Here is a 14,965-nt window from a genome sequence, read left to right as displayed (position 1 = left end):
TTGTTTTAAATTTTTACTCATTTCCGCCCCCGCAAATCGACAAACATCGAATAACATGCGTAATTTTGAAGTTAGAGCATTTTTTGGTACATAGAATAATAACTATAGTATTTCAGTTTCCTGAAAATTTGGTCATCGAAGTTATCAAAGAAGTACTTTTGTATAGGCAAAAACGCCAACTTACAAGCGGTCTTCGTTGCTTTGGCTGAATATCTGGAATATTTTGCACTATATAGTAAGCCTAAAAGCCTTTGGTATATTTTCAGCGTGGTACATAAATTTGGAATATTCAAAAAATAATACCACACTGTTTTGCTTTTATTCGAAATATGTAGCGGGTATATTACAGTCAAGCACACTCAACAGCAGCTTTCTTACTTGTTTTTTCAATTTTCAAGGACTTAACAATAACAAGTGCTCTCGAAAATAATAGCTCCATCGCTTATAGTCTCTGAGACAGACGGACAAATGAACATGGCTATATCGTCTCAACAGTTGATTAAGAATATACATATTTTATGGGGTCGGAAATGCTTTCTTCTGCCTGTTACATACATTGCCTGCAGGCACAAAGTTATAATATCCCTCTCAATTCACTGTAGCTTTCCTGTATAGTAAAAATACACAATTTTAAAATATTGTGTTAGAAATTACCTCCGAATCCTATTAAGTGTATTATATGTAAAATATTAATATACTCTCAGCTATAACGTTAATTACTATTGACAACTATGAAAGAAAAATAAACAATTGAAATGAAACTTTGAATCAACATCATTAAAAAAAAGTAAGCAAACTTCCCACAGTTAATCTAGGTTGGAGTCAGACACGACTAAGTTAGTAAGAAAATTAAAGCCGAGAGTGTTCGACTGTGATATGCCCGCTACCCATTTTTAATAAAAGCAAAACATTCCAGAAATATGGTGAATTAAATCAAATTACTATACCGACGAAATACTAAACTATATCAAAGACCTTATGAGGTATATCAATATACTATTTCATTATACTATTATATTATACTAACAAAGAGTAACTCCATTTTTTGTTGTCCCTGGGCTCCAATGTTTCATACAAACACACGTGCATACTGTTGGGTATAAAACTGGGTTTCTACAAAGCATAAGTGAAATTTGCAGGCAAGTGACGAGCATCGTTACTTTTGAGCAGTAATATGTAATTTGGAACAAACAAACTTGAAAATCTCTCACGAAATTCATACAAACACATGTACATATAACATAGTCCAAACTACATTTGTACATTCAGATAAATTCTTCTAAGATCTGTTACAAGTGGGTTGGAGACAGGGTCGTCCACATGAACCATCCGTGGGCGAGCTTGACCAAAGACTCTCAATTTTAAATGAGTCTATTGTTGAGACTAGTGTGAGCTCGTGGGCACAATCTGTTTGGGTGGGTGTTTCCGGTTAATTGATAAAGATCTTGTGAAATTAGGCGTAAAATACATGAAATTTGCGTGGTGTCTTGAGTCGATAATCAAACACCTACCAATTACATCACAAATTGAAAACGTTAACTTCGGACTGAAATAAAAGTTGAATGTTTAAATACATAAAATAAAAGCAACTTAAAATTAGTTACTTACAATTTTTGTAATTTTTAGATCAACTACCCAAACACTAAAAGATTATTATAGCTGTGTGTCTACAGTAAATATACATATGTAACAGACAGAGTAAGGAATAGATATATTCTTGATCAGGGTCAACAGCCAGTCTTTTGGCTATCCGCTTAAACACCTGATGCAGATCTTAGAGACTTAAAGAGATAGATCTATAATTTGTTTTCAATAGCACTTATAATTTTTACACGCAAATCAAGTTTGTTTCAAAGTTTTTCCCCGCCCACTTTCGCCCCCTTCAATCGACAAAAGTCGAATAACAAGTGTAATTGATTTGGTGTAGATAATAATACCTATAGCATTTATGGTATCTGAGAAATTGGTTGTGATCGGATAAAAACAGTAGGATTTAAGAAATACTTGGGTATGGTAAAATACGGCAACTGCATTCGGTGTCATCTGCTTTGATTGGTAATCTGGTATATTTTAACCTGAATGGCATATAGTACTTCGAAGGTAGTAGTTCAATGACATACCAACGTATTTGTATATTTTTATAATTTTGCGGTATATTATTTGTTTTTTTTTATACCCGCTACCCATAGGGTAGAAGGGTATTATAACTTTGTGCCGGCAAGAAATGTATGTAACAGGTAGAACGAGGCATCTCCGACCCTATAAAGTATATATATTCTTGATCAGCGTCAACAGCCGAGACGATATAGCCATGTCCGTCTGTCCGTCTGTGTGTCTGTCCGTCTGTCCGTATGAAACACTGGATCTCAGAGACTATAAGAGATAGAGCTATAATTTTTTTTTGACAGCATTTGTTATGTTTGCACGCAGATCAAGTTTGTTTCAAATTTTTACCACGCCCACTTCCGCCCCCGCAAACCAAAAAATTCAATAACAAGTCTAATTTTAAAGCTAGAGTTGTGAATTTTGGCATATACAATAAATACTATAGTAGTTATGATTCCTGGAAATTTGGTTACGATCAGATAAAAATTTTGGAAGTTATTAAAGAAATACTTTTGTATGGGCAAAAGCGGCTACTTACTAGGGTCTGAGTTGCTTTGGCCGACAATCTGTTACATTGTGCCGTCTATGGTTTATTTTGAATTGTGTACTATATCGATATACCAAATATACCATTTGGTATATTTTTAGTATTTTTGCAGTATGTTCGGTATATTTTTAGCATTTTTGCAGTATATTCGGTATATTTTGAAAATGATACCGCAATATTTTGTCTTTATTAAAAATGGGTAGCGGGTATCTCACAGTCGAGCACACTCGACTGTAGCTTTCTTACTTGTTTTAAATAATAACTCACTATATTGCTTTTCTTCAAAATGGATATTGCACACTCGACTGCAGCTTTCATACTTGCTTTGACAGCACTTGTTATTGTTCCACTCAGATGAAGTTTGTTGTGCCCCGCAAATCGAAAAATATATATATGTATATATTTTTAGTATATTTATATGGTATATTTTAACGACAATACCACTAATTGTCAAACCCTCTCGGTTGTAGCTTTCTAAATGTTATAATTATAGCCATAATTGCATATATTCCAACTTTATTAACTTTCTGTGGAAACTTCGCAATAGCAACACCCACAGACATTACATCATCAGCATATCAAGTGAAAATCAACTTCCGTTTGTTGCACAGCGAAAGTTATCAACAACTCACTTCAATCAGAGGTACCTTCTGCGTCTCGAATAATTTCAAACGCCAAAACAATGACAAAAATTGAATAAAAATAAAACACTTCGGGAAATATGATGCATAACCACAACCATATCTAAGCATATATATGTAAATCATACGGGTAAATCATACCCTGTAATGGTAAAACAATTGAAATTTTCTGACAATAGACAACAGAATTTAGCTAATAATGCAAGTATAACAATACCATAAAGGTTATGGTAAGCGAATATTATGACTCTTTTACATCGTTCAAATTGAGTAAATCAAAAAAAAAATTCGTCTCAGCTTTTAATTTTCTTGATCAAGACTGGGTTAAAATTAGTCCATACATATGTTAAATATATAGTGCGGTTATAGTTCATATTTGATAGAAACATTATTAATTTTTCGAAATTAAAAATTCGACAAATCTTGAAACTACTAAAATTTAACAAACCGAAGAAAATTAATTACAAATTGAAGTCTCTCAATTTTTAAGTTGATATTTTCGTGATTTTAAAGGATTTCTGCACTTTTGTCTTTCTGTCTGACCGCATGTTAACCTATGTATATCTTAGTTAGTATGTGCATGAGGTACACGTCATTCATTAAAAAAACTGTCTTGCTTCGTATGATATTTTGAAATATACATATATCAAAATTTTAAGAGTGAGAGTGTCTATCTAGACCGAATATACTTTATTGTATTCAGATCGAGGGACTATATTCGCTATAGGACATATAATAAAAAATATAATTTTAATCATTATTTTAAATCTTTTAATTTATCGGATTCAAAAGTTTTTTTTATTTACATTCGTTTTTTGTTAAGTAAAACAATAATATAATTAAAGGCTCAAAGAAGACTCATTGCCTTTATCAGTTTTTGTACCCGCTACCCATAGGGTAGAAGGGTATTATAACTTTGTGCCGGCAGGAAATGTATGTAACAGGTAGAAGGAGGCATCTCCGACCCTATAAAGTATATATATTCTTGATCAGCGTCAACAGCCGAGACGATATAGCCATGTCCGTCTGTGTGTCTGTCCGTCTGTCCGTATGAAACACTGGATCTCAGAGACTATAAGATATAGAGCTATCATTTTTTTTCGACAGCATTTGTTATGTTTGCACGCAGATCAAGTTTGTTTCAAATTTTTGCCACGCCCACTTCCGCCCCCGCAAATCAAAAAATTCGAATAACAAGCGTAATTTTAAAGCTAGAGTTCCGAATTTTGGTATATACAATAATAACTATAGTATTTATGATTTCTGAAAATTTGGTTGCGATCAGATAAAAATTGTCGAAGTTATTAAAGAAAAACTTTTGTATGGGCACTAGGGGTCTTAGTTGCTTTGGCCGACAATCTGGTATATTGTGCCGTCTATGGTATATTTTGAATACGGTACTATGTCGATATACCAAATATACCATTTAGTATATTTTTAGTATTTTTGCAGTATATTTGGTATATTTTGAGAAAATACCGCAAAATATATTTCTTTTATTCAAAATGGGTAGCGGGTATCTCACAGTCGAGTACACTCGACTGTAGCTTTCTTAATTGTTTTTATTAAATTAAAATTGTATTTCATTGTTAGAACGTTTACGAATATGTCAACTTTAAAAACTATTTAAAAACTGGAATATTACAAACATTGTAAAATAATTAATACTAAAAACAAAAAAGAAGACAATTTTATCTTACTAGGGTATGACATTAAATAAGTTTTCAATTTATGAATGAAAACAACAATAAAAGCAATACAAACCTTATTTTTTAGAACTATCATATCCGCTATCCAACGGAAAGGGTATTATTACTTTGGGCCAACAGGAAATGTGTGTATTAACACCAATATCTTAGATAGTAATACAGTCTTTATAAGTCCCGAAAATTTAGTTACAATCAGATGAAAAACTTAGAAGTTATTAAAAAAAATCTGTAGGTTTATTTTAAAAATCGGTGGTTGGTTCGAAATTATTATTCAACATAGGTTAGAAAATATCAACGCGCAAGAGGATTGAGATTTTCATACTTCTAATTCTAACTAATTATGCTTTAGAGATAAACTGTAAGGCTTTTTTAATTGGATTCAAGTACAATTTGAAAAAAAAAGGTCTTTAATATCATATCATTAATAAAGTAAACAAGTAAGAAAGTTACAGTCGAGTGTGCTCGACTGTGAGATACCCGCTACCCATTTTGAATAAAAGGAAAATATTGCGGTATTTTTTAAATATATTTTAAATATATATAAAAATTCGAAAATACTAAAAAAATACCAAATGGTATATTTGTTATATCGATATAGTACCACATACAAAATGTACCATAAACGGCACAATATACCAGATAGTCTGTCAAAGCACCTAAAACCCCTAGTAAGTAGGCGTTTTTGCCCATGCAAATGTATTTCTTTAATAACTTCCAAAATTTTTTTTGATCGCAACCACATTTTTTTAGGAATCATAATTACTATAGTTATTATTGAATATACCAAAACTCGCAGCTTTAGCTCAAAAGTTACGCTTGTTATTCGATTTTTTTGATTTGCGGGTGCGGAAATGGGCGTGGCAGAAATTTGAACCAAACTTTATCTGCGTGCAAATATCTGCATGCTCTATCTCCTATAGTCTCTAAGATCCAGTGTTTCATACGGACAAACGGACAGACACACAGACGGACAGACGGACTTGGCTAGATCGTCTCAGCTATTGATGCTGATCAAGAATATATATACTTTATAGGGTCGGAATGCCTCCTTCTACCTGTTACATACATTTCCTGCCGGCACAAAGTTATAATACCCTTCTACCCTATGGGTAGCGAGTATAAAAATTATTTACTATCTATATGTGACGTGCGCGAAGCTGTCTGAATTATTATTCCATAATGAATCCCATATACAAGTGAAAATTTTATATTTTGCAGTTTTACAGAACAATATTAGCTTTTTGACTTTTGCATTCCATCTCAGAAATAGCCAAATCAAGGTAAATTATATCTCTAAACTAAAAATCTTGAACAGAATAAAACTCAATGATAAATCTCTAAGAGATGTACCGTTGAAGATCGGCAATTGAGATAATACGTGGGTCAGCTACAACCTCAATCTCACAAACAATAATAATAACAATAAGCACAATAGTAAGAATAAACAAAAAAAAAGTAGGGGTAGCAGTAGCTTTGACTATAATTTTTTGTTTAAGCAACGGATGTTATAATTAATTACGTGGAATGCCGGGCCAAAGCAAGCAACATAACATGTACATAACTTGATTCTGATCTCCCGTTCTCCGTGACCACCCGCCGCCCATAGCAATTTTTAAGCAGTCCAATAGCTTCCGTTGGTGTGGTGGCTTCTGGTACTTATGTTATTTGTTTCATTGTGATGAATTCTAGCTAGTATTCAACCAAAATCGTTGGATATGCTGGGTTTTTTGGAGTATTATTTTTTAATTTTATAAATCTCAAAGCTCATACAACTTAACTATACAACTATACAATACACCTTTAACACATAACATAAATTGAAAATTATTATGTGTGCGATACTACGAAATTGTATATCTATCTCTTATTGTCTCCGATACCTTGGTGCTCATTCAAGACGGCCAGAGGAACAAGATTCAGTTGCTAACTCTTAAATTACCGCCAATTAAAGAATACTCATATTTTGCCAATTTTATTGGCAAGCACGTCCCATGTACGGCCAAAATATAACATATGTATAACATATATGTAATATGAGAATCGAAGTGTGAGATATTTAATATCCATTTTCAATAGAAGCAAAACAACGCGGTATTATTCTTAAAACATACCAAATTAATACACCGAAAAAATGCTACAATATACCTAAGGCTATATTTGGTTTATTGATATACTATTACATTTAAAATATACCATAGAGTGCAAAATACGTTAGATTGTTAACTAAAGAAATTGAAGCTTTTTTGTCATATCAAATTATTTTTTAAATAATTTCAACAGTTTTATATGATCGACAACCCAAAATTTCAGAAATCGTAGAGACTGTGGTTATGATTGTACGAACCAAATATCGCTTCAAAATTACGATGACTTATCGGTTTTTTTGATTTGCGGGTAAATATCTAAAACCAACTTGATCGGCATGGAAAAGTAAAAGTTAGCTCTATCTTTTATAGTCTCTGTCTGGGCCAGAATGAGATACGATCAGATGCTCTGTAATATCCTTTAACCCTGTGGTCCACGGGCTGTAGGTCGAAAAAAGTTTGTTTAAATAAGCTTTAATTGTTATGTGAAAATTGAGTCTTCAGCAGCGTTAAATAAAACCCAATATACATATGCACTAAGTAATAATTCAAATAGGGGCGCAAAACTGAAATCAAAATAATTGCAGCAATGAGCATGCTCTTCTTGTTAGTATTAACGAAATTCTCAATATAGCAATTCTGAATAAGTGAATGAAGAAATTAATTTGGGCAAAGATTATAGATAGATTTGTAGACCTTGTGTTTATTAAATATTATCAACTCCATATAAACCAAGCGCCTTGCAAAATTTTTGCGGCGTTATTTCTTTCCGCAGTATGCAGCACAAAAAAATTTATAAGCGTATCGATACTCCAATATTGGAATGTATATCAAATCATCAGTTCCGGACAACCTACATATTATTCCGTATTCATATCGGCAAAGTGAAAAGCATTATGAGCGTCTGAGCGTCGTGAAGAGAAATATCACTAAATAATTTTGTGGATCATAAAAACATTGCAAGCAAATTGCAATAATATGTGCCTTGAATGTTGTCACCATATAAATAGGCAATGAAAATGATTTCATCTGTGGCCATAAATTTTTATTTTTTACCATTTCCGTGCCAAATTTATGGTCATAAATGTGCTCACAACCCGTCAATCCAAAATTTGTATAACTTGCGAAATATATTGCTTTTTCTCACGGTTTTCTCATCTGGGAACAGGGCTTTATTCTTTAAAAATATGGAAAACTACATTGTAAAACAAGTAAGAAAGCTACAGTCGAGTGTACTCGACTGTGAGATACCCGCTACCCATTTTGAATAAAAAAAAATATACTTTGCGGTATTTTTCTCAAAATATACCGACTATGCTACAAAAATAATAAAAATATACCAACTGTATATTTGGTATATCGATATAGTACGGCATTCAAAATATACCATGGACGGCACAATATACTAGATTGTCAGCCAAAGCAACTAAAACTCCTAGTAAGTGGGCGTTTTTGCCCATACAAAAGTATTTCTTTTATAACTTCCACAATTTTTATCTGATCGCAACCAAATTTTCAGGAGTCATAACTACTATAGTAATTATTGTATATACCAAAATTCCAACTCTACCCTGCAGTTCTAAGCGCTAGTTCGTTGCTGGTGAAATAAGCACCTACCAGGAGCCAGTCACTACTTACAAAGTGGCGTCTAGCCATGCGTTTTTTAATTTCCGTTTTTGTATGAAATGTCCGCAAATAGGGTCAATCGCCACCGCCTCGATTACCCACGAACTAGTGAAATAGTGCAACATATTAGGGTCTTTAAACAAACTACTTACATTAGACCCCATGGAACGGCCGGTAAAATAAGTGCTTACATGGGACCCCATGGAACGGCCGGTAAAATAAGTGCTTACATGGGACCCCATTGAAGGGTCGGTAAAATAAATGCTTACATCGGACCCCATGGAGGGGTCGGCCATTATAAATTAAAAAAATTTACAATTACAATTACAGTTTTTATTTAATTTTAATTTTTCTTTATTTCAATAAGTCGGATACTTTTATTACTTTAAGGCAAATTGAGTTTTAAAATATCGTTTTTTTGGAGCTGCAACTGGTCCTCAGTTATTGAATCTGGAAATAAAGGATTAAAAAACCTTAATAGATTAAAGTGGATAATAATTTTTAAATAATTATCTTTTAAAATACTCACCGATCATAACACCAAAGAAATTGTCTTCTTTTTTTGGGCCGCATTCCCCTGTCATTATTTCCATAACGTAGATTTTCTGTCATAATTTTCAATTCCAATTCTTTAGGCACATTGTAGTTTTCCACTGTAAAACTATACATTATTCTAACTGCTTGTCGTATTTTTATTATCTGTTTACTTAATATTTTACACATTAAACATATAATACATACATTTACATATAAATTTTAAGTAACTTACCTAAGAATTGATCTTGGATCCGCTTTGCACTTTTCAACTCAAATGCTTGCAATAATTTCATCAGCTAGGAAACACAGCAGCGTTTGAGTAAAAGAGTGGCACAAAATAAAACAAAGACGCGTAAACAAACAGCGATGTAAAGCGTAATCGAAATTTTGTCTTTAATCTTGTGTATGCCCTTTCCACAAAACAACAAAAACAAAAGCGATGCTTGCCGTTATTTTGTACTTATGCTTTAAAACGCATACATTTATTAACTATTATCGACGTTCGATTACTATAGGGTTAAACTAGTAAGTACCCATTGAGTGCTCGCCAGCAAAATAGAACGCCACGAATGAAATGAATACTTAAAAATGTTATTTCAGCTAATAGTAATTGCAATAGGGACTTATTGCGATATGTGCGGAAAGAAAGAGTTATCGAAATCACAAAGCTCAAAGTTACAAATTCAAGCTACAGCAAACTCCAGGACACACTGAAAGCAACACAAAAACAGCTGATATGTTAGAGCGCGCTCCAATTTCCAAAACAAGCGACAACTCAATACAATAAATACTAATAACATAAAAGTAATAATCTGCGTAATTCGCATAAAAAAAGAAAGTATAATTTAATATCAATATTTATGTATGGTTCTACAAATGACTGCGATATACGTTACGCCCCTTCTGAAATAAGATACTTAATACTGAGATTAAAATCTTGATTCTATAACATAAAGTTTAACTTATATTTTTAATTGGATTGAATTTTCCCTTTTTTGCCGATTAAAAATTGAAACTTAATTTTCTGAACTATAAGATGCTTTAATGTTTTCATATAATTTATTTATAAATTTTAAACTGTATTTGGTTTGTCAAGAGCCCATATTCAACTTTACATAAATTGCAATTCAAATACAATCTGATATTAGGCTTTCATACTCAGTGTGTTTACATTTTCGGTAGCTTGTCCATTTGTTTTTACCATAACTCCTGCCTGATTTACTGATTTGTTTACGGCGTCTTTTGACTCGATTAAATGTTGGCGTTGACAACTTCACAGTTGATGAATTCTTTTGAACTAACAAAACAACAAATACATCGCGTCATCGCAACAATGAACGACATAATGTGTGACGGTATTTTTTTCCTAATTACTCTTGACAACGGAGCATTAATAATCTACATATGTACATACATTGTACATATGTTAGCTCGTTCAAACCACACCAATCATAACAAAAGACTGCCTGTACTGATGATTTTAACAGTGGAAAAGTTTGAAGTGGTTTCGAGTAATGCTACATCTGCGGTTGCAGTGATGAGGCTACTACCGCACGGCCCTCATCTAATTTCAAGAATCATTTCAAGTACATACATACATATGTATGTATGTATATGAATGTTTGTATGTATTCCCTGTACTAAAATGTCCTGCATCGATCCTAACAAGTAGGCAAACTATGGTCAAGTGTTATCGACCCCCTATCTAACAAAAACAAAACGATGACATTTACATTAAAATAGTATACCAAATACATATACAGAAAAAAACTTAAATATATCAAATGCTATGTCAACCAAAGCACTTAAGACCTGATCAGCATAACCTTAGTTCTTGAATAACTTCTCAGATGAAAACAAAAACGTGAAACAATAACGTGTTTTAAAAATCTATCAATACAGTATTTTGTAAAGTGACATACATAAATTTGTCTACGCGTTACCCATTGGGTAGGCAGACTTGTATTATAACTTTCTGACTACAAGAAATGTGTTCAACACGCATCAAATATATAAGTACATATGTATGTATACATTCTTGATCACTGTTATCAGCCGCGACGATATAACCATATCCGTGTGTTTGTCAGTATGACCGTATGAACATATATCGATTTTTGCAATGCCCACTTTCGCCTTCGCAAAAAAATAAAAATCGAATATAAATCGTAATTTTAAAGCTACAGTAAATTCAATAAATTATAATTATTATTATTATTACTAAAGCAGTGTTCCCAGAACTATCGATATCACTATATACATTTTGATGGTTCTCTAATTGAAGCGCTGTTGAAGCAATATACATACATATTTCGCAAGCTCCATTAATCTTAGAGGTACCGCTCTTAGCCAATTCTATGAGCCTAAACTTGTCACGAAAATGGTCAAAAACAAAAAATTCTGGCCACACCTCTCAAACATTTGTCTATTAAATAAATGCAATTACTAAATAAAAAAACACATGAAATCATATGCACATATTATTGCAACTTAATTGTGATATTTTTTTATATTTTAAATTTTTTAAAGTCTTGAGACTCCACAAAAACAATGCTATATCTCTTTACGAGATAATGCTTATACGCTTTCTTTTTAATTTGTTCTCAAATTATCCATCTTGATGCTTCCGTTCACTTTGCTTTTTTTCGCACGTGGGAACTGTTGATGTTATATCCACATATCGGAGTATCGATACACTTAACAATTTTTTTTGTTTTAAGAACTGCACAACGAAATAACGCCGCAAAAAATGTTGCACGCCTGTTTTGTTTATATGGAGTATATCTGGGAACAGCGCGTAAGCTTTATAAGCGTTGGACCCAGATAAACTTAATCGTTTTTTTTTTCAACTTCATATAAATCAGCCCGTTTTAAATTTTTGCGCTAGCATTTCGTTTTTATAGTCCCAGCACAAAATCAATCAACGGTATCGACACTTCGATGCTGCAATGTATGTGAATCTCAAATATACTATCCAACGAGATCTCGTCAGCTATTTTTCAAAACATTCTCTAACATCTTTGCCCATTTTTTAAAATTTTTTGACTTTATTAGCCATTTTGACAAAAACGCAAAAAAATTTAAATTCATCTTAGAGCGCCAAAATTAGTATGTGCATTAAATATTTTATTTTCATCGATATCGGACTCTTTTCGATAAATATACCAAAATCTTAGCCATATTACGGCCATCTTTTTAGCTGATATTCAGAAATTTTCGATTATGCAACTAGTCAAAACAAGGTATTAGGGCTGTCGAGCATTATACCATTTTTGTAATGATTACTTTCTTGTTTAAAGAATATCAAAATTATATTTAGTATATGAGAAATATATAAAATAAAAAAATATATATTTTAAACCTTACTCTGGCTTCCATAATAACAGATATAAGCGAAATTTTTAAATTTACAATATCTAAATTCTACAGTAAAAAATATAATTATTATAATTATACTTTTCATGGTATTAGTTCATCAAATAAATATACATATTAAACTTTTACGCCGTAATCGAATCCCTTCAGAATCAAATTGACCTGCCTGAAAATATCGTTAACATATAAAAAGAAATATCGTATGCTGTTATTCGAGAAAAAATATCCTGATATAAATATATCAGTTAAAAATATCGATAAATTGATATTTCGATATACTTTTAACAACAAATGGAGATCTGTGAGTTTATACTTAAACCATTTTACAAAAGTTGATTTTAATAACGTTCTCAAAATATTGAACAGCCGTTGACTTGAGTGCTACCATGTCAGTTGATGACATAAACTTGGAACAGGAGACTTCTTTATTAAATCACAATGTGAGTTTTAACACCAGTATAGAAAACACATTGGCATCGACTGCGATAGCCGGCGAATCGATGTCCAATCTCAGCTTCAGTCTAAGCGAAGCTGAGCGTCATAGGCTAAGACAGATTGAAGATAAGAATTGTGAGACTGTCAATCGCAACACGCACTGTGTCCTCAACGATTTGTCGGTGAATCTGGAGGACAAGCGGCCCATAAACGCTAGCTTAAGCTGTATGGAAATAAGCGTTGTTATGGAGGAAGCGTCTAGTACACTAGGAAGAGAAAGCGAGCGCATCATAAATATTGAAGACACACTGGATGAGATTCCCGTCGACAACAGAGAGACAAGAGATTCCGTCCCGGGTCGGTCAAGTAATGAACAAACTTGCAGTAACACAGTACCAATGGCAAAGCAACTTGTTGAACTAGGACGTCGCCACTGGTCATCAACAATTGAAGCTCAGAGATACACGAAAGGCTGCTACTGGTCGCCGGACGGCACGTGCTTGCTAATACCAGTTCACACGGATGGCATGCATGTAGTTGAAATGCCCTTGGATTTATACAATTCCAAGTGCGTGACTCCGGAGAGAGATCTTTCCAAACTACAATCAGCAGTACATGTTCCTGAAGGAGGTGCCGTCTACGATTGCACTTGGTATCCACTAATGAGCAGCCAAGATGCAAGCACTTGTTTGTGAGAATCAAAACTAATCTATTTTAAGGCAGAGAGTCGTTAATATTACAATATCTCATCTTTAGATGGATAGCTACTCGCCAGCACGAGCCAATTCACATGTGGGACGCGTTTGATGGGAGTTTGCGATGTAGTTACAGTGGCTACGACAAAGTAGACGAAGTAATAGCAGCCATTTCGCTTTCTTTCTCGCATGATGGGCAGAAGATCTATGCAGGTTACAAACACTGTATTAAGATTTTCGATACGAGTCGGCCTGGTCGCATCTGTGATGAGTACGCCGTCAAATTCGCAGTTTCTTGCATAGCCCAGACTTCGGAGCACCCTCACGCACTTACCTGCGGCAACTGGAAGGGCTATATACAACACTTTGATCTACGTTGTCCGCCAAATGAAGGTCCAATGTTTACTCTGGGCGGCCATTCGGCTGGGATTACGCAGTTGAGCTATGCAGATAATGCAGGCAATTGGCAGTTGTATAGCGGTGCACGAAAGTGCCCAAGGCTACTAGAGTGGGATATGCGTAATTACAAAGCACCGCTTCGTGAATTTCAACGTATAGTAAACACCAACCAGCGCATTCAATTTGACCTAAGCATAGATCATTCATGGCTAGCTAGTGGAGACACAAACGGTGCCATGAATATATGGAACTTGAAATCCAACCATAATACCCAGTCTGCTAAAGTACCAGTGCATGGTGACTGCTGTAATGGCATTGGCTTCCATCCGATATTGCCAATATTAGCTAGCACATCGGGTCAATATCACTTCGTCACTGGCGACAATCATGAGATTTTAATGGACTCTATGGATACAAACACTCATCAGAGAATTGAAGAGGAAAAGCTTGTAATTGAGTATGAGAACTCTGTTGTGTTGCTCTGGTTTGGCGACACTTTACTATGAATTTTGTTCTTGTTTTTGTGTACATTATCGATTCAAGTTTATATGCAGTTTATGAAATAATTATTTCCACAGAAGTAAATAAAAACTGTGATGTCGCATAATTAAATGAAAGCCATGTTACTAAGTACCAATTGTCAATATATATCATTTATTTAAATTAAGGATTTTATTGTATTATTATTTGAAGTTCCTAAAAGTTAATAATCTGCCCAAACCTCAAAAAAAAAAAAAATGCGTAGACTGCAACTAAAAGAAAAATAATTTTTTAAACCGTCAGTTTTACTTTCCTCATACAAAAAGTTTTA

At 33.4% G+C, this 14,965-nt stretch overlaps 1 protein-coding gene across 1 annotated transcript; it reads left to right on the top strand.

Annotated features, from left to right (window-relative positions):
- The first annotated feature begins 12,820 nt into the window (after positions 1-12,820).
- On the top strand, positions 12,821-14,863 carry LOC132797537 (telomerase Cajal body protein 1 homolog). Its single transcript, XM_060809278.1, has 3 exons — positions 12,821-12,926; positions 12,992-13,751; positions 13,817-14,863. Exons 1-3 carry the CDS (start codon positions 12,917-12,919, stop codon positions 14,658-14,660), a joined length of 1,614 nt encoding a protein of 537 aa, XP_060665261.1. The 5' UTR covers positions 12,821-12,916; the 3' UTR covers positions 14,661-14,863.
- Positions 14,864-14,965: the final 102 nt, after the last annotated feature.

Source organism: Drosophila nasuta, unplaced genomic scaffold, assembly GCF_023558535.2.
Source record: "Drosophila nasuta strain 15112-1781.00 unplaced genomic scaffold, ASM2355853v1 ctg14_pilon, whole genome shotgun sequence".
NCBI lineage: Eukaryota > Metazoa > Arthropoda > Insecta > Diptera > Drosophilidae > Drosophila > Drosophila nasuta.
Note: the sequence above shows the minus strand (reverse complement) of the source record. Positions and strands in the feature narration are given on the sequence as shown.

Excerpts from the sequence above, each read along its gene's own strand:
- LOC132797537 (XM_060809278.1), top strand. Across the intron at positions 13,752-13,816 it reads CAAGATGCAAGCACTTGTTT|ATGGATAGCTACTCGCCAGC; the intron begins GTGAGAATCAAA and ends TCTCATCTTTAG.